The sequence below is a fragment of the Macrosteles quadrilineatus genome, unplaced genomic scaffold (genome assembly GCF_028750875.1).
Source record: "Macrosteles quadrilineatus isolate MER2022 unplaced genomic scaffold, UCM_ALF_1.0 Scaffold_1__1_contigs__length_201487025, whole genome shotgun sequence".
Taxonomy (NCBI): domain Eukaryota; kingdom Metazoa; phylum Arthropoda; class Insecta; order Hemiptera; family Cicadellidae; genus Macrosteles; species Macrosteles quadrilineatus.
In genome coordinates, this window is record NW_026542594.1 from 87,459,547 (window position 1) to 87,480,090 (window position 20,544).

Sequence of the window (20,544 nt, forward strand, 5' to 3'; positions counted from 1 at the left end):
CAATGTTCAAATATATTTCTCAAATGTTTAAAGTTTATTTCATTTAGACACAATAGATATGTACATTGCAGATTGCAGCCCATCATAGTTTGCAGAAAACTCGACATTTGCCACGAAACGAATGAGTTGTGTAAGCTTGGATACTTGGACAATCAATAAATACATTTTATTTTTAATCATTAATATGTTATATACTACACTGCCCAACAAACATAGAATAACAATTTTAATAAATCAATGTGCTGAAGATATAAAAAACAGATCTAAAAAACATCGCCTTGAATAAAGATAACAAATCAGCCAAATACAAATGAATATAATGTCTCACCTTCCTTTGAAGGGGAATAAAACATTAGAGTATTCTTTTAAGTAAAGTTTCAGTACTTGTTTTGGTTGGAAAGATATTGTATCGACAAAATGCCATCAGATTAACAAAAACACATTCTTCTTCTTATTCAATCGTGATGTTCCAGCTGAGAGAGCTGAAACCCTACTGAACTGAACTAAGTCTGTTTTAGGACTATGTCCTCTTCAGCCAGGGAAATTATTGCAGCTGCGGCAGGGACGTGTATATAATGAAAACGTTTAATAACGTCCCTACCGCTACATAAACCACAATTAACGTTACTCTGTCAGTCAGGCCGGCCTCCCCTCAACGGGATGAGTAGGCTACTGCAATATACTTATGCTACCTTTGGGGCCCCAAGGTATCAAGGCTGCAACCGTCCTTATCATAGGCTGCAGACCTATATGGATCTAATGGATATCGAGTGTAGTAAACTACTCTAGATTAAGCCATTGCCACAGGCCTATAACTCACCTTTTTGTTTAAAACCATTATTTTATGTCCAAAAATGTTGTTATTGAAATAGTTAAATCTATATTTCACGTTATTTTTCGAGTATTAGTTATGAATTTTCAAGTTACAGTTCGAATATACAAACCAATAACACAGCAGCCATCTTTGCCGCACTCGTCACTGTTTTGACAGCCTATGTACGGCGGCCTAGAGCACAGGCAGCACGTAGCGAAAACTGACAACAGCAACAGACTCTTCAGCGGTGACATCATCTGTAACACAACGCACACAGACATGAAATGTAACTGTGATAGTAGCATACTACTAAAGTGCCGGACTAATAGAGTCATGTCTCCAAGTTGGGTAGACCTTTCAGAACCATCGAAAAACATACGTAGCAAGAACACGCAACAAAAATACTTAAAACAAATATACAACGTTTAAAAACTGGCCCAGAAAATCCATACTTTCATACTATCATACAAAAATATTATGGTCTCTGTATGTGTATATGTGTGTTTATCTCTATAACGTAAAAATCACCGATCCGGCTGGGCAAAATGGAGCCATTGTTTTAAGGAAATGACAATTATGCGGTTGGTTTATTTAATCTAAAAATTTATCAAAGATCATTTATTCAAAACTATGTCAATGATTATAGAAATTAAATAAATATTCTAAAAGCGTTGCTGTATCAACTCAGGCTCTGCTTTCGATTTTTAAAGTGTCTTAAGTGTTATTAATTTGGAAACAGTAAGAAAATTACAATGTATACATGTTTTTTTTTTAAATATTGTTTAAAATTATATTAAATGAATCAAAGATTAAGTTAATTGTGGAAATACTAACGATGTTAGTAAACAATATTAATTATAAATATCTGTTTTTCTTTTTTCAAGTGGTTCCCTTGCTCTTTAATTATTTATACAAATATTTTAAGTCTCTCAAAGGCATTTGATTGACTTACAGCAACATAAATTTGTTATGTGAAATTGAAGGGAAGAAAATATGCAGCTGTGTCCAACCTTCACAAATGTTCATATTAACTGATATTATTAACTATTTGTATGAATTTGGAGGCTACTTTAAATAATTTCGAACTGCTTAACATGTGTTAGATTAACTTAACATAACTTGAACATCACATTGTTTTTTATATGTGTATTTAGGTAAATTTAGTTATTGTGTTTTGCTAAACCTATGCTTAAATTACACTAAAGAATTTCATCAATAACTAAATTGTACGTTGATTTTTGTGTTGTAAAATCTGTTGTATATGTGTAACTATATTTAATTAAAAAATAGTAATACAAAATACTCTTATTTTATCTTAACATAGCTTTCAGTTCACATTTACTTTATTTGATAGATTTATTATTTGTTTTTCCACTCCACTTATTAAATTAAACTAAGGAAAATAAAACTAAACAGTACACAGTAATCTTTTGTTTCTAAAATCAATGAAATGTCGGTTACTATGTTTACTTAATCGCAAGTGTGAAAATGTAAAGGCAATGGACGATGGAACTGATTAAAAGAACTGGTATACTAAGTTGTTTGTTGATATTTTTGTACAGTAGAATCAGAGATGCAATGAAACATATACTGTATTTGCTATTACATTTTTTTGTCCTTGATGCTTTGATAATCATATTAGTATTGTCTGCTGGCGTTAATGCTAAATTATATGTCATAGTATGGATATAGTTTCTTTAATATTTCAAAAGACTATTGATAAGGCACAACAATATTTCTAAAGTATATAACAGCTGACTTATTTATTTTGTTATTGTATGATTGTAAACCTTGTATTTTGTTGAATATAATAAAGCACTTTTTCATTTCATTTCAAAAGGATACACACAACAAGCAAAATTTCATCTTCTTCTGTGCATGCGTTTTGGTTTAAGTTTAAACATTCAAATAAATAATTTTACACTGTCAGTATGGAAATGTAAGTGTTTTAGTTGGATTGAAAGTATGAAAGGTGATGTGCTTGTATGTGTTCCTAGTATACCCACGCCCCTAAAGGTTGCTCGCTCATATAACTTGTACAATACACTACTTGCATTGAGTGTAGGCCTACACGTATATACTAAATGCTACTTTTTCAATGCACGTGTGTCACAGCACGATGTTTCCCGGAGTCCAATTTGTCTGAGCCACAACAATGTCTACCTGGGGAAGGCAACAACAGCTCCTCCTCACCCAAGTGCCAATAAACTCAAACTGATAAAATCTACTGAAATTGCACAGGAAAGCAACCCCCTGTCACCTGCCTTTAAAAGGATTTCCCTGTCTTCATTTTAGTCATTTTTAAATCGTTAAAATTAATTGAAAATATTAGACCGCACTTTACCAGCCCTACTAATCTAAGTAGACATGTTAAATAATGGTTTACAGAGGGCTCATTTATGCATCCCTACAGCACTCGGTGTTAAAACTCGTCATTTACTATGAACCTTTTAGAAAATCTGTGTTTAAATCAAGTGTTAGAACTTGTACCAGTAGTCTTTATCCCACGGAGAATCCAAATACTGTAATAGATTTTTAATTTAAATATTTTAAATTAAAAATAAATTAGCTGACGACAGTTTATTGTGATTTAACTATACAAATATTATAGATATTTCACCATTCAAATGTAAATGTTTAGATAATGTTGTGTATAGTTTAAAACATTCCAATCACCTTTCACAAACCCCAACCAAAATACATTGTAACAAAATGTCCAATTGGTGAAGAACATTGAAAGCATTTATATAAATAAAACAACCTGAAACATGGTAAACGAGTAATGATCTCCAGATAAATATGAGGTAAAGTAGGCGTTGATTTGACGTAAATGTCCACAGCTACTCGACTTACCTTGGTCCGAAGTTACTGATAATGTAGTGAGAGGACGTGCGGGCTTAACACTAGTTATATACAGTAGGTCAATAATTATACTTGTACTTTGTACCTGCATGACTGTAGGGTGGTGGGTCGTTGTCCTATCAGGGAGAAGCAATATACGTAATCACTTTCATTCATAATGGTTGATTGTTATACAATTATTTGTCTGTACATTGCAAGCACAAAGTGGTAAAATTTAATGTTTTGATCATTTAAAGATCGCGCCAATCATCCTACACTCATCTCCATTCATACTTGGCTTATAATACCTACTTTGTATGGTCGTCATTTCATTGAAATGTAAAATGTCAATAATTGATTTATTCTAGAAACGATACAAATTGTTACACATATACCACTCGTCCACCTTTTCAATCGAGTTGTTTTTGCAGAACTCAATACAAATTATGCTAATCTATATATATAAAATCCAATGTATGTATGTATGTTTGTTTGTCCTTTATGGACTCCGAAACCGACAGATTGAAATGAAACTTTCAGGCATTATTAAGCATTATTTAAGGATGGTTTGTGTGAAGTTTTTTACAGATCCGTCAAAAGCGCTCCGCCCCAGTGGCTCTGGAGTTTCCCATGTTAACCTTATGAGTACTCATTTTTAAACGGAATTAATTCATCTTGACAGCTGGTTCAACTAAACAATTTCATTCTGTGATGTTCAATAGCATTAAAAAGTTAATAGGTTCACCAACAGGGTGCAGCACTATTATTTTTTTTAATTTATGATAACAGCTAATTTGGAACCCAAAGGTGAGTAAGCGTAGCGAACGAGCTAACCTGAAGGCGAGTGAGCGCAGCGAAAGAGCTCCAACCTAAAGTTTAATAAGCGTAGTAACTTCAACCAGAACGTCATTGAGCCATGCGAACGAGCTCATCTTGAAAATGAACGAGCATTGTATAAAACCACATTAGGACAGGACGACGTCTATCGGGCCAGCTAGTAGGTAGGCCTATTATAAAATCAAAAGAATGTTACTAAATCAACATACAAAATACGATAGTGCTTATAAATTACTGTCAAGGATATAAAACATAATGTTTCCTAATACAATTACATGTGAAGCCATTTCATTGGTGGTGGCTAAGTTGGACGTCGTCTTTGTTTACTCCAGTGTTTACAAAGACACACTGGATGTAGTCATGTTTACACAATACTTCATGGCGATTTATACTTTAGCACAAATTACAGCTACTCTATTGAAAACGAGATACACCAATAATGTTTTGTTTACCAAGAACTTCAATTGCATATACAAATATTATTTTAATGATAAAGCAAGCTAAGATTTGAGTCCATGAGTCTATGTCCATGTCTTTTGTCTAAGCACAAAGTGCCTATGCTTTAAAACATGATGGTGTTTTGATCACTCTAGTATATTTAATGAATTCTCCGTAAGAGCGAAACAATGTTATCTCATGTTTTTAGATTGTTTCGTTTTCTTGATAGAAAATGTGGAGAAGGGTGGTCATATTTACTTATACAGTGAATATGACCACCCTTGTCCATATTTGATTTATTTTCCGTTTAAAAACATTTTAACTTTAATTGAGTGAAAAATGTGAAACATTACTACACTTTATTCAAATGAGATCTGCACGACCCAGTCGCCTTTTTAAGATATACTAAAATCCTTTATTGATTTTAATCTATACGCCAAATTAAAATAAATCTTTAAAGGCTATGTAAACAAAGTTAATGAAGTAGGCCTATTGCCAATGAATTCATACAGCATTCATAAACACAAATCGTGTAGCTCGTTAAATTTGTAAAAGCGATAACGTATAGAGTCCATTTAAAGTAATTATGGACATAATTCTCACTGAACCTCCACATCTTTTTAGTGATAAGAGCGAGGTGGGAGAGCGCGACTTTGGTGATAACACGTGTGAAAGAATCAGCAGTAAACAATTGGCAAAAAGAAAACACTAACTACTCATCCAACGTCGTGTTTATCGTGACCTTCCCGTGACCCCTGGAGAACGCGGATGCGTGGTTTGTCCAAACATTTCACAATATCTGATTTACATCTCGTTTGTAATTCGGTTACAGAAAGTCAAACCACCGTCACATGTGTACTGAACTTGTTTTCAGCTTTTATTGATATAAGTATACATTCAACTGACATGTTAGATCTTTAATACTTAATCTGTGATGTATCAGAGGTCTACACCCACCAGGGGCCCTATTTTAGAAATGGTTGACAGTTGAGTCAATCGTCAACACTCAACTCAACCAACAAAAGGGTTTGATATTTTTGAAATCCAACAGTTGAGAAGTGAGTTGTTAGCCACTATGAAAGCGGCAACACCGCACAAAATACAGATGACATAATTTAGAACCAATCACAGTGCAGGGTGACTTGCGAGCTTCAATTTAACCTCTCACTCTATATTCTGGATCCTTTTATCTCGGCTAATCTCAATCTGCCATATTTTGAGGAACTGAGGTAAACTGTCAACTCCGTCCGTGCGAGATTGAGGTTACGTCTTCTTAATCTTAGTGATTGCAAAAGTACCTTGTTTAAGAATTCGAAATAAAATTAACTGTAAAGAATGGAGGCTTGTTTTAGGCTATATATATACAGTAGGATACCCGTAGTAGTAGGATACGTGCCATGATAGTACTACGTGCCGTAGTAGGACCCGTATTAAATTACTTACTTTCTTAATCTCTATTCAAGAACAAATCACCGTTTTAGTTTCCTTCATCGTTTCGTTTCCTGTTATTTTTAATTGAGTTTGTGTTTAAGTTTAAGTTTTAAGTTAATGGATATTTGTCATTGCACTGAAAGCATACCGTAACTTAAATAAATATGATCACTTTATTAGGCGAATTATGGTATTGACCCTTGGGCCTCGAAATACAAAATTTCCCAATTTCTACTTTAGAACATTTTAAAGAGCTTAAAAAAAATTTAGTATTTTTAAGTGTTCTTGCATGGTTATTTGTTACGGAGAAAATTCAAAATATTGAAAATTTAAAACTCCAATGTTTTTTATGGTGAATATTGTAAACGGTCGTTTTTTGCTTGTTTGTGGATATTTTAACCAAACAAGGCAATTTTATTTATTTTATACTAAGCTATTAATATTTTATTAAAAACACACTTTATCAGCCTCCCTGTAGCAGCAAACCTAGGTGCTCGCTATACCTAATGTTATTTAAATAGATTTAATTGAAAATCAAATCAGTAAGTGGAAATACGTCAGTCTGCAGGTTTACTCCAGCAGGGATATTATCTACTTAACGCCGTATGTATACATATCCCTTTTTCCTCTAGGGCCAAAAATGAAATCTTAGCACAACTATAATGTTACTTACCAAAAGCTTCATAAAAAAGTAATTTTTTTGTTTTTATAAAGGTTCTGCATAACGCTTAGGTTCTACAGTAGTTCAATACGTGCAACGTAAAAAAGTTTCCTTTTAAAACAGCATTAATATTTAAAAAAAATGAAATCCGACCATTAGAAGCTGAGATACAACAAATTTGGTGCAACAGCATGGGCATCTGGCAGCCATCTTTAATGGACGCTATTTTGGTGTCCTACACGGAATTTGAAGTGGATCCCTATCTGGAAGTTACCTATTGGCATCAGCCATGACCAAAGAAAGTGCCATATCCCAATCAAAAAGTGAATTTTTTATTTGTATACCCACTGAACTAATAGAACATTGGCTAAATCTACTGTCCATATAAATTGGATATGTACCCAATAGTCAATGGTTTTTCATCTAATTGAGATAGTTTCAATGCATTTAATACAATTATTAGTTTATACTTGCACTTAATTTGTGGGCTATCTTCAGTTATTTCAAAATTACTCGTCTTTATGAAAACCAAAAATGGAAGTTGTCAAACAGCTGTATTTGAAATCGAACAAAATGTGATTGATATTTTGCCTATTGGATTTAACGGGCATCGAATCATTATGCTCAATGGGAAGATGCTGCCTGTTCCCATAATATTTGCAAATACAGTGTACGTCTAGAGTGGCTATGAACACCTGTATGTAGAAGTTGAAATTTAGGGTTGAAATTCCTAAACGTTCTAGTTTCTATGGCAAATATTTCAGCAGAAGTAAAGCAGCAAAGCAGCATTAACAAACGAACTTGCGATTAAAGTGATTAAACCATGGTTTGTCCAACAAACTCGGCTCATGGAAAACAAAAGAATTATATCCCTTTGACATAACTCGATATTACTGTAAGTCCATGTTTATCCATGCTAGCACGTTACTGGCTAGCTCCAGTCCATGTTTATCCATGCTAGCACGTTACTGGCTAGCTCCAGTCCATGTTTATCCATGCTAGCACGTTACTGGCTAGCTCCAGTCCATGTTTATCCATGCTAGCACGTTACTGGCTAGCTCCAGTCCATGTTTATCCATGTTAGCACGTTACTGGCTAGCTCCAGTCCATGTTTATCCATGCTAGCATGTTACTGGCTAGCTCCAGTCCATGTCTATCCATGCTAGCACGTTACTGGCTAGCTCCAGTCCATGTTTATCCATGCTAGCACGTTACTGGCTAGCTCCAGTCCATGTTTATCCATGCTAGCACGTTACTGGCTAGCTCCAGTCCATGTTTATCCATGCTAGCACGTTACTGGCTAGCTCCAGTCCATGTTTATCCATGCTAGCACGTTACTGGCTAGCTCCAGTCCATGTCTATCCATGCTAGCATGTTACTGGCTAGCTCCAGTCCATGTCTATCCATGCTAGCACGTTACTGGCTAGCTCCAGTCCATGTTTATCCATGCTAGCACGTTACTGGCTAGCTCCAGTCCATGTTTATCCATGCTAGCACGTTACTGGCTAGCTCCAGTCCATGTTTATCCATGCTAGCATGTTACTGGCTAGCTCCAGTCCATGTCTATCCATGCTAGCACGTTACTGGCTAGCTCCAGTCCATGTTTATCCATGCTAGCACGTTACTGGCTAGCTCCAGTCCATGTTTATCCATGCTAGCACGTTACTGGCTAGCTCCAGTCCATGTTTATCCATGCTAGCACGTTACTGGCTAGCTCCAGTCCATGTTTATCCATGCTAGCACGTTACTGGCTAGCTCCAGTCCATGTCTATCCATGCTAGCACGTTACTGGCTAGCTCCAGTCCATGTCTATCCATGCTAGCACGTTACTGGCTTGCTCCTCGTGTTGGCGTTGTTTTCCTCCTGCAATATATCGAATCAACTAAAGGTTGTATAAATCGTACTTTTTATAATATTGTTTATCATCAAATGTGTTACTCTTTTAAATGTGAATTTTTTACCCTCAGAATGAATTTAGAAATATATTATAACCGGGAAATTATGTAAGCAGGAATTGTGTGTATCTACTTAGGAAATAACTAAGTATTGAACAAAACAGCCCTTCAAAATGAAATCATAATATTATTTAAATATAAAGTATAGTTAATTATTGGTATTCAATGTATAAGCGCATAGAACTAGGAAATTATTTAACTATAAAATATAAAGTCTCAAAACAAGTCAAGTAAATTAATCAAACCTTTATTGCCTTGACTTATTGTTAAATGCTATATTTTTTATACTTCAATGTCAGTGGTATTTCAACTGTTCTGTAAGGGAAAAGTGAACCGTCCAACCACTCATATCAGTACGTTCAACTAAATAGCTTAATGTGGGACAACTAAATATAAGACAAATAGTAGGATTAGTAAACACGGTCTCTACTTTTTTATTTCCGACGGTTCTTTAAAGTAATCAATCAACTGCTATACAGTAACTACGCTTCCACGCTCTTTTCGGATGAAACTGTTAGAACTTCTCACTCTGTTTCAACCCGTATCGCTTGAATAATTTATTGTCCAAGTTTGGCGGCGTCAGATTCTTGAAGTGGCCCAGTGCTACATCCCATTTAATCCTCCGTTTCCTGAGACAACTATTCCCCATTGAGTAAAAACGCTTAAGGGGTGTTAAATAGTTCATCATTTAAGCAGCTTGTCCATTTTTAATTGGAATGGCTCAAATGAATTGTTTTAATGCCCATCAAAGTATTACCATAACCTAGTGGCCTTGTGGTGTTAACGAGTAAAAAGCTAAGTCCCAGTTAAGTGAAAAAAGAAATCTCTTTTTCATCATTAGATACATTATCTCAAACTGCTTACTGTACCTAAAATGTTGAGTAATGAATAAATAAAACTATTTGTTAAAACTACTGGTGTTAATAGTGTAATCTATTAAAACAACTAAATAAATAAATTGATCAAACGATATTATCTCAGTGACCTCATTTTTTATGAAACTGTCAAGATCTTTTTATTTAAATAATGCATATTTTATGTATAAAAAACGACGGTTTTAGCGTGAAAAGTAAAGAATATTTCCAATCCCAAAACTTACTTTATAAGTGGCTAAGAAATAGTACCACAGTTCAAGTCATACTTTAATACTAATATAATATATTAGTATTATACTATTATATAAAAATCTAATAGTGTCTGTCTGTATGTGCATTACCGGTGCATTACTAATGGCCACAAAAACTACTGAACACAACTGGGCTTAAACATAGCTACCAAACCAAGAATGGTAACATAACTATTCACACTTCGATACTGACCGTGGGCTTTACCCCTTTGGCTATAAAAGTTCCGATGTGATTATTTTAAAAGTAAATATTGATTGGTCTCCATTAATGCAATTAGAATACTCACAATGTTTACATTTGCTTTGACATTTCAATGTAAATAAGAAGAACAGGCAAATTGCATATTTCACGATTTCAGACAGCTAATCCAAAGAAATCATATATTATATTATTTTATTTTTACACAACTATGTGGTAGGTTTATTGAATCTAAAACTTTATCATAGACAAGCAGAATACCCTGGAATTAGTGGCTAAAAAATAATCCCCATGTTATTCTTATAAGAAAAACGCCCCAAGTGGCGTCTCTTCATCCTATTGCCCCTACTAAATAGAAATGACACTACCTTTAATAATATACAATTATATTCTTTTAATCTTTTATTAAGTGACAAATTTATTATTTCGTGTTGAGTCGTTATTTAGTAACTATTTATCAATCAATTGCTAGAAATGCATTTACGACACACTAGCAACGCAGTAGCGTGAAGATAATGTTGACCTTCGGAGCTCTGCTTGACGTCACTTTACTATGAGTACATCGGCTTCAAACAGTCGATTAAGTTAATTGTATTGTTAGTCTACAAACGTTTACCGAACTGATTGATTAATGAACAGCCGGGTAAAACCACTTGTATACTGAATATTTAAATGCGTTACAATTTTAATCTTCTGGATAAATAGTTCAATCACTATGGCTGGATACTAATTTAACATACAGTATTAAGCACAGTTGAAGACACCTTCGGGATTTCATCACTGAGTTTGTATACATAAAGTATACTTCTCATCCTGGTGCAACATCTAAAAAAACCTGTTTAGTAACAACAATCTTAACTTGTTTAATTTTTTCGGAAGTTCATGTTGGCTACGTTGGAATGAGCTGATGTTTACTGAATGTTTCGCTTTTATTTCAGCTTCAAATTCAAAATTTCTTATTCATTCTTAGGTTAAAAACAAACAAGAGGAAGAACACGCAATTGTTTACAAATAGATCTTAATATTAAAATTGCTTCAAATCGATTAAATAACAATATGCAAAAAGTAAACAACTCGCCCTCTATGTAAACAGGACGCAATAGATTATCATTGTCTTCAGTTGATCCAAAATTATTGTAAATCTGTAACGGAGTATGCCTTTGATATCATACACCTAAACGAGTATCGGGGGACAGATTCATGGCTCGGTTTCGATTGCTAAAGCAATATAAAGGAAACTTGCGTTTTTAAAACTAATTTTGGCTTTATTATTTAAGTTCCAGTGAAATTTCATTTTATTATGAATCTGCATCATGTATCTGCATAAAAGTTGTAAAACCTACCCTTAGTGAACATTGAGTTGATGCCAGTGCACTCAAACGGCACCAACACGAAACACTTATCACTTATACAAATTTACTTGCTCTATTTTCCCATTTCCCCTATATCGAGTAATCTTCAATGTATTTATTCAACGAACATAGTTACTTGGCAGCCCAGAAGGCCAATGTTAATTTTTTTAATTGTTTAAATGAGCTGTGTACCGAAATACGAATTTTCCTGAGGTAGTGGCTGTCACCAATTACGTTCTTTGGGCTATACGTCTCTGGATTTCGAGATATATATAACAGACAGACATACAGACAGACAGACAGATAGACATACCTACAGACAGACAGACAAACAAACAGACATAGCTCGTATTAGAATATAGGATACATTATTAAACCTTAAATTATGAGTAATAATGAAACAGTACCATAGGAGGCTTGGGACTTACAATGAGCGAGCACACCATATTCCAAAATATCATTATTATAATAGGAACTTCAGTAGCAGAATGGATGGGGGACATACTATGTAATGTCAACAATGCAGCCTATGCCACAGCAACAGACCAATCGACATTACAGCTGACATTGTTGAGACTGTTGTTGACCTTGACTCTAGTGTATAGCTCATACCTCACAATTCACACATACTGTATGTATTACTTTATTGAAGAGCTTCCTTTTAGCAAGCTTAATTATAAGGCTAGTATCCTGCACTTGCACTTTAATTTGTAGATTTAATCATTATAAACTCCATAACAGAAATAATTGTACATAAGTTCTTATGGCATACTCCAGGTTAGAAAATGTTGTCAATGTGCCAATTCAAATAGAATAAAGCAACGACATTGCTGAAAATGGAATGGAGTATAGTTTGTAAAGCATCCGCCATTGCTAAGAATTGGTCAAAGAATATCTGACAAACCGTTTCAATTATTTGCAAAAATACTTGTAAAATACTATGCACCTATTTTTTATGCTCAAAGGTTAATACAGATTTTTAAACAACATTCATCCGATGGCAGAGTTTTCTTCTACAAACGAAAAACGTTGTTTTTCAAATTTTGCACCTCTACAGTAGGGTGACGTGGACGAGTTGTGCAAGTTGAAGTTGACGTTACATTTCTGGGATGTTTCCCACAAGTGTTACAAGGTTGCGCTTTTTTGGCTGATTCATGATATCGACGACGTGTAACGTCGAATGGTCAGCTGTGTCGTGACGTCAACAAAGGCATGTGTATTGTGTTGCACATTTATTGTAGTAGAAAATCTATTACCAAGCTAAAATACAGCGAATTCTTTTGTAAAAAAATCGCTGCTATAAAAGACCTGGTTTTAATGCATCAATCGTATTGTCAATTTATACTTCACACCAACCTCTTCTTCAGTGATGAACATAAAGCAAAAGTTAGAAAAAAAACTAGACTTTTTATTCCACATTTATATTTATAAAATTCATATAACACAAAGACAACAACAAAAAACTAAATCATATGATAAATAATTGGTTTGATGAAATATTCATCATATTTACAAACCAGGAGATATAACACATATCAAATAACAGGTCAACTTATTTAAACTTTAACATCTTTGATATCTGCATTACATGCGATACTATACAATGGAAAACTACATAGTAAAATATTACTTTTAGTACTAGGTAACCATTCAAATTTGCAATTTGCAATCGATTACGTTATTTTTATTTCGAAACTGGCTACCACTTGTATTTAAATCCAATGTAACATGTTATATCCACAAAACACTTATCAATGAACAACACGCTTTTTAGTTGTGTAAATCATGAATAAAGTACCTTCGAGAGAAAACTGTTACAAACAAGGCAAACATAGAAGTTAACGAAAAATGAATAGACATAACTATAATTGATCGTATAGATTCGTGCTAATATTGGTTCTCATTCTATGTAGAATAACTTAGCATACAAAATAAAATCATTGGTGGAAACGTATGAGAACGGTATCGTTTAATTGTATAAGTATTAACCTTGTCACCTGCCTTTACTATTTTAATTAATATTCATCCGTAATAAATCCCAAACCATTATGTCTTGAAATAGTATTGTTTTTGAACATTACTATTAATTAGAAACGCGTCTATATAAAATCACTTCGTGTCAACAAAACGATTAGAATATAAAGAGGCTAAAAAAAGGTAAAATAAACGGTATCAGCATTCTGACACATACTTTCTCCCATAAGATTGTCAACAACCTTTCTCATGAGTAAGCGGTGAGAGTAAATATACGGAAATGGGATTTGTACAATTTTCTTCAGAATTTAAAGGACTATACCATACTAAATTTTTATCAAAATCGTTCTAGCCAATTTTGGGAAAATCCGATTTTCCGTTATTTTAAGGGGATTTTTATGGGAAAATAACATAATTTACCATAACTTTTGAACCGTAATTTTTACAGAAATGGGATTTGTATCATTTTGTTTAGAATATAAAGGACTATAACATACTAAATTTTTATCAAAATCGTTCGGGCCATTTTTGAGAAAAAATATTTCCAAAAAATGAAAAAAACGCCTGGAGATACCACGGATTAGAACCTACATACCAAATTTCATTGAAATCGGACCACAGGTGTAGTCCCTAGCTCTGTACACATCCAGACACACAGACACACACACACACACACAGACATCACTTCAAAAACCACTTTTTTGGGTCCAGGGGGACCCAAAACAAATATATCCACTCAAAACTCAAACTCGAAAATTTTTACGAAAACAATACTTTCTCCATATACTATGGTATAGGGGGAGAAAGTAAAAGGTAGGTAAAAAAAAACTCCAACAATCATCCATGAGGTGTAATTTTGTTACTGTTTTTATTATTCTTGAGCGACAATCGTGATGACCATTTGTAGTGTCCTGGACTGATCAACCGGTTGTAACTGGTTCAAGTCCGACCGACTGTGTTATCCTATCACAAGTCACAACCGGTTGTAACTGGTTCAAGTCCGACCGACTGTGTTATCCTATCACAAGTCACAACCGGTTGTAACTGGTTCAAGTCCGACCGACTGTGTTATCCTATCACAAGTCACAACCGGTTGTAACTGGTTCAAGTCCGACCGACTGTGTTATGCTATCACAAGTCACAACCGGTTGTAACTGGTTCAAGTCCGACCGACTGTGTTATCCTATCACAAGTCACAACCGGTTGTAACTGGTTCAAGTCCGACCGACTGTGTTATCCTATCACAAGTCACAACCGGTTGTAACTGGTTCAAGTCCGACCGACTGTGTTATCCTATCACAAGTCACAACCGGTTGTAACTGGTTCAAGTCCGACCGACTGTGTTATCCTATCACAAGTCACAACCGGTTGACCCATGTGACATTAGGTCTACCACCACACACAACAATCGTATAAGTGATGGGTGTTTAAGGAGTAAAATAATGTCCAATTCAGGTTTTTTAATTGTATTAACAGTACTAATGTAGTATGTTTGCGTATATGAATTGTTTCCATGTAGGGAAATCTGTTAACCGGTCCCAATAACTTCATTTAATCTAATATATATTAACTTTGTAGTTAGTTGTCTTGAGTTTCACACACACAACGAGCTTTTTGTAATATGTTTACTAGGTTTTAAGAAACACTATCACTTGTTTATTGGTCTATTAATACGCGTTTACATCGGTGGAAGATTGAATAATGTGTAATCAGAGGTCAAGGACAACGTTCTTCAGTTCGAGGAAGGAATTAAACTGATTTGTTTGGCTATTAGGCGTCAACCAGGCATGAATATTAATATTTAAGATATTTGGTTGGAAATTATCTTTCTGTAGTCACAGATATCCCATTGGAAGTAGGTACAATTTTAAAGAATAAAATGTGTACTTAATGATTTTTACTATTACGCTTATTTTACAATATGCGTTTTTGATTAATACAGTAGTTATTTTGCTGCTCTTTATAGTTGTTTTCCTGCACTTTATTTCCAGATTCTGCTTCTTCTTGTTTTTGTCTCTAAAGTCTAAGGCGCCGTTTATGCACGAAGAGCGGGAGCCTAATTCCATTGACCACTGACAATGTCGCCATCACAGAATCCATGGCATCCAGCAACAAAACATACCAGTACTTACAGTTTGTAGTACGGGGTTTTGGGGGACGATGAGGTAAAGAAAACATGATCGTATCAAAAGTGTTTCGGCTTACAAGGTATACATACAGTTTGTTTCAATGGCTTATAAACCATATAATTTTTCCAGATTTTAATAGATATTTTCGTATATGTCATAAAAAGTGGCCTCATCAGGTGACAATCAAGTCTTATGACGACTTTATAACTTTGGAACGAAAAGAGATACCACAACAAAATTTGGCATATCATAAATGGTAATAGTAAGCTACGTTTTTGTGTACATGGTGATCGGATGTCATCTATGGGGGACGGCCCATGGGGAGTAAGTTGAAAATCTTAAAGGTAAGCATAGGATGATATGTATATCAAATTGTAGGTCTTTGTTAGTAAATACAATTCCGCGAACCCAAACACAAACGGACAACCGAGTCAAAAATGACATATGTTCAAAGATTCATTGAATTTGCAATTCCATTATACAATACCTCCACAGGTGCCTGCTAAACAAAAGTCGCATTAAAACCCCCCGCTTATAGAAGTCGGAAGAAGCCCATAAACAACGTAACTATAGGTCGATATGCACATTTAATTAAATGTGTTTATTAGTATAATACATTGCCTCAAATTTGAGCTTAAAAGATCAACTGAGTAAAAAATGTTAGCCGTTCAAAGATTCAAAATGGTAGATTCAAGAAATCTTAGACTGACTGTCATTTTTTACTCGGCTGTCCGTTTGGGTTCGGGATTGCGGCAATGTATTTTATCAATACAGGACTTTTAATTTACCTATCAACCTATGCTTACCTTTAAGATTTGCATTTGACTCCCGTCCCCCATAATCGACGTCCGATCATCGTGTACAAACAATATTAGCTTAGGGCCACACTGCCTATAGTAAAAATATTAGCTTAGGGCCACACTGCCTATAGTAAAAATATTAGCTTAGGGCCACACTGCCTATAGTAAAAATATTAGCTTAGTGCCCACTACCAGTAATTATATGGCATATTTGGTTGTGATATCTCTTCTCGTTCTTAAGTTATAAAGTCGCCCTGAGACTTAATTGTCATCCTGGATATTGCCCCAATGATTCCTAAATAATATTGGGAAAACATATACACAAATTTAAATTGCTCTATATATTTAGACTACGTGGAATCACTGTCGTTTCGTGTTATTTGATAATTTTCTCTCGATAATTAAAAATCTATAAACCAAATTTGGTTTCAAAACCAAAATTACATTTATATGGTTAACAATTAAAATAAACAATTAATAATTATTGATTTTATCATTGTAAAATATGAGATATTTAGGTTACATTCTATCAAAAATGTTCGTATCGGGATTTGATAAACCTTAAAAATGCAACAAAACCGTAAACAATATGTTAAGAAAATCAAATATTGGTTGTGAGCAGATTTGTGGATTAATCTATTTCTTCGACAAATTTAGGACTATTATGACTAACATTGGGACTTTTAAGTCCAATTAAGCCTGAAGCCAGAGGTTCTTCGGAATTGCAATTAAGGTGATGAATGTTGAGTTGGGGAGCTGAAACTTGTAACAGATGGATATGTTATGAAATGTAACTAAATAATTTAAGTACGGCGCAACTTAATCTAATAATGAATACTGCCTTAAGTCTGCTATGATGACAACTTTCACATTAGATTCTAAATTGTCTAAACAACAATTATCAAACATCGCTATTTGTTTCCTGTTGTTGTGTACAAGTATATACACTATGGTTCCCTGTACATGTATTCACACTAGACTAGGGTCTTCTATTGCTGGCGATGAGCTTACACCTGGTCACGACAACGATTCAAGGTCAACCAACACATCCTTATAATTGTTGGAAAATTAATTTAATTGTTGGAGGAAGCTCCACAACAAAGCTTGTCGGATTTATGCGGTGTAATAATCACTCGTTTAAATGACTTAACGCCTGACCGCAGCCATAGCCGCAACCTCAGCGCCGCGCCGGTCCGGTAACTGGCAGAAATGATATGCGGTTTACATCAATCGCAGTGAAAATATGGACAAACTGGCTGTTTAAATGTTCCATTGTGATGTCGTGTGTCTTCATTGCTAATTATTGCTTGGAACTTAGTGCACAATGTATTACATAATAATAAACACGGTAGGCTAGTACGCAGTTTTAAGTACTGTCGTTTCCGACAAGAACTTTATAAAGTGTTGTTTATACAGAACTCGGATTAATTCTTTATAGTTTTCACCTTGTATATTTTGTTAAACTTGGGTACACGTTTTAAGTTTGATTATGACGTTGTCTCCTTTATCTGTGAAAACTAAAAATTGAAAATAAAACATCATAGTGGCATGATCCAACTATGTAGTTTTTGAGTAAGTTACTGCAACTGGCTTATATAAATGGCATGGGTACTTGAGTATCTATTGTTAATGGTTAACATATACTGTTTAGGTAATGTTAAACAATGTCAAATACGACATATAGTAGTATATTTCATCACAAGGGTGGCAAGTGTCTCATTTAGACATGAGCTCAAGCTTAACGACCGTGTAGCGAACTTTGCCAGCGTGATGAACTATATTTTTCGTTATTGCACCACTTTTTTTTACCAAATTAAGTTAAAAAACGAAAATACTTTTCGTGTAAAGGTAAGCTCCCATCTTGTTTCCAATGTTCCTGGAAAGGCAGCTGTTTAGTAAGAAATTGAATCATTCCTTCTATTAAGATTGTATTTTATTCTATTGTATTGTATTTGCGTCTATTATACTATCAATAGAGGTCAGTATAACGAAATATAGATTTAATATGGTATGGCGTCATATATATATATATATATATATATATATATATATATATATATATATATATATATGACGAAATAGGCTATAATTTATCAATAGTTTTCTTGAGACTTGGAAATACTCAATCACACGAACCCTTCAAGTATTATTAAGGAACAATTAAGGTGTAGGTGTACTATTTTCTCGTATACTGTACTGTAAACTCCTACATCGACATAAGTAGTACTGGTACTGCACAACCATAAACCGTGATTAGTGTAGTTTGCTCAACATTCACGACCACTTATGCTGTTGGTTATTTTACATTTTCCGTTCAGTCAAAATATGCGTACAATGTTTGTTCAATACTTCATGAATCGAACCAGCGAACAGACTCGGGCGGACACATATTGCTTGTTTATTTGTTCTGTGGCTGCAGTTGATATGCTTCGTCAACGATTTTTTAACTTTTATTGGATTTATTTGAGCATGTTTACTATGATATAAAATGCATACCATCTGCCGTTTGTCCACATGTTATTCAAAGTATATTACGTCATAGATGAACATGTAAACACAAACTTTATAGGCTAAGTTCTGTTGATATTGACCAGATAGTGAATTCTACGATGTTGTAGCTTTTTATCTCACTTTTTGTGTTGGAATATTATTGTTCCTTTTAATGTCCATATAAAACGATGTATTCAGGCCATATTCAACCCCCAATCACCAAATCATCATTTTCAAAACTATTTGTTTTTTTTTTTGTAATTTTTGTCCGATTTTGATGAAACTTAGTTTGAACGGGGTGTTACGTTTTATGAGGGTAAAAATGGGTTTTCTCATTTTTGACCCTCAAAACACAAAATTTCCCAATTCATCTCTAGACCTTTTTAAATAGCTTAAAAAACAAATAATTTAGTATATCAAAGCTTTTTTGTACGGTTATTGGTAACGGAGAAAGATAAAAAAAATTTAAATTTAAAGTTCCCATGTAACTAACTCTTATGGAGAATATTGTAAAATATTGTAGTTTACTTGTTTATGGATTATTTTGATTAAGCTTGGCGAATTTATTTATTTTATACTAAGCTATTAATATTTTACAAAAAAAAACACACTTTATTCGTTTCCTTGAAGCAGCAAACCTAGGTACTCATTAAGCCTAATGTTTTTTTTTAAATAGATTTAATTAAAAATTAATTCAGACAAATGGAAATTCGCTTAGTCGGCAGGTTTGCTGCGGCGGGCGTATGTATATTTAAGAAAGGCCTACGAGTAAGTGTGTGACCTAAATATCTCGGTTAAGATTTTGGAAGTGTTGTTGTCCACCAGAGATTATCATAATTATTTTGGTTTTGATTTTGAATCAAACTACACACACATCAATAATTTAAGGGTTTTGAAAAATAAGAAACTTCAATGTTTTTGCCATTACCAAAAGGTAGAGTTGTTATTGGTATTCGCTAAAATTATTGAATTTCATTTATCTGCAATATTGCTAGCCATACTGTAGTTAAAACCTCTTGCATTTTAAATACGTCATAACTACATCATAAATCAATTATATGGCTAATTTATGACTAAAGTTCTAGGTTTTAATTAACTATGCCAAAATACACAAGAGCCTAAAATGGTACTCTTTTACGTAATGTTTTTATATGTTTAATATTTTAAACTGTATGTGTCTTAAACGAAACAAATAAAACTTATCCACAAAAAATTTAAGATTGCCGAGAAAAGTTGTTTATACATAGTAATAATTTTCGGTGACTATGAATTTTATATCGTAAAAATTAAAAGTAAAGTCATTCACTTACCCTAGATCCACTCGCACGTAAACAAACAAGATAAGAATACAACTGACTCGTATCTTACTAAAAACCAGTGATGGTATAATGATATAGCGTTGCGCGCGCAGCCTGACCGTGGCCTCCGTGATATAGCGGGGATCCCCAGCATCATTGCCTCATGGTGTAGGCCTACGGTAGACACAGGATGTTGAGA

General features: G+C 34.1%; 2 protein-coding genes across 4 annotated transcripts in view; one reads left to right on the forward strand and one right to left on the reverse strand.

Moving 5' to 3' along the window:
- The window catches only part of LOC128983305 (astakine-like), a 36,943-nt gene extending 16,484 nt beyond the window's left edge, over window positions 1–20,459 (reverse strand). For both annotated transcript variants that reach the window (XR_008489839.1, XM_054402588.1), the window contains exons 1-2: window positions 20,358–20,459; window positions 945–1,071 (exon numbers count right to left, since the gene is read on the reverse strand). Coding sequence is in view for 1 of the 2 variants with exons in the window: in XM_054402588.1 (XP_054258563.1) it covers window positions 945–1,071 (127 nt within the window). In the remaining variant the exon portion in view is untranslated. The remainder of the gene's footprint in view (window positions 1–944; window positions 1,072–20,357) is intronic.
- Window positions 1–20,544, forward strand: part of LOC128983112 (cardiolipin synthase (CMP-forming)-like) — a 71,122-nt gene that overhangs the window by 15,250 nt on the left and 35,328 nt on the right. The window contains exon 1 of one of the 2 annotated variants that reach the window (XM_054402473.1): window positions 15,727–15,793. The exons of the other annotated variant lie outside the window; for it this stretch is intronic. The gene's annotated coding sequence lies outside the window, so the exon portion shown is untranslated. Of the gene's footprint in view, window positions 1–15,726; window positions 15,794–20,544 lie in introns of those variants that run through there. 2 annotated transcript variants of the gene reach the window in all.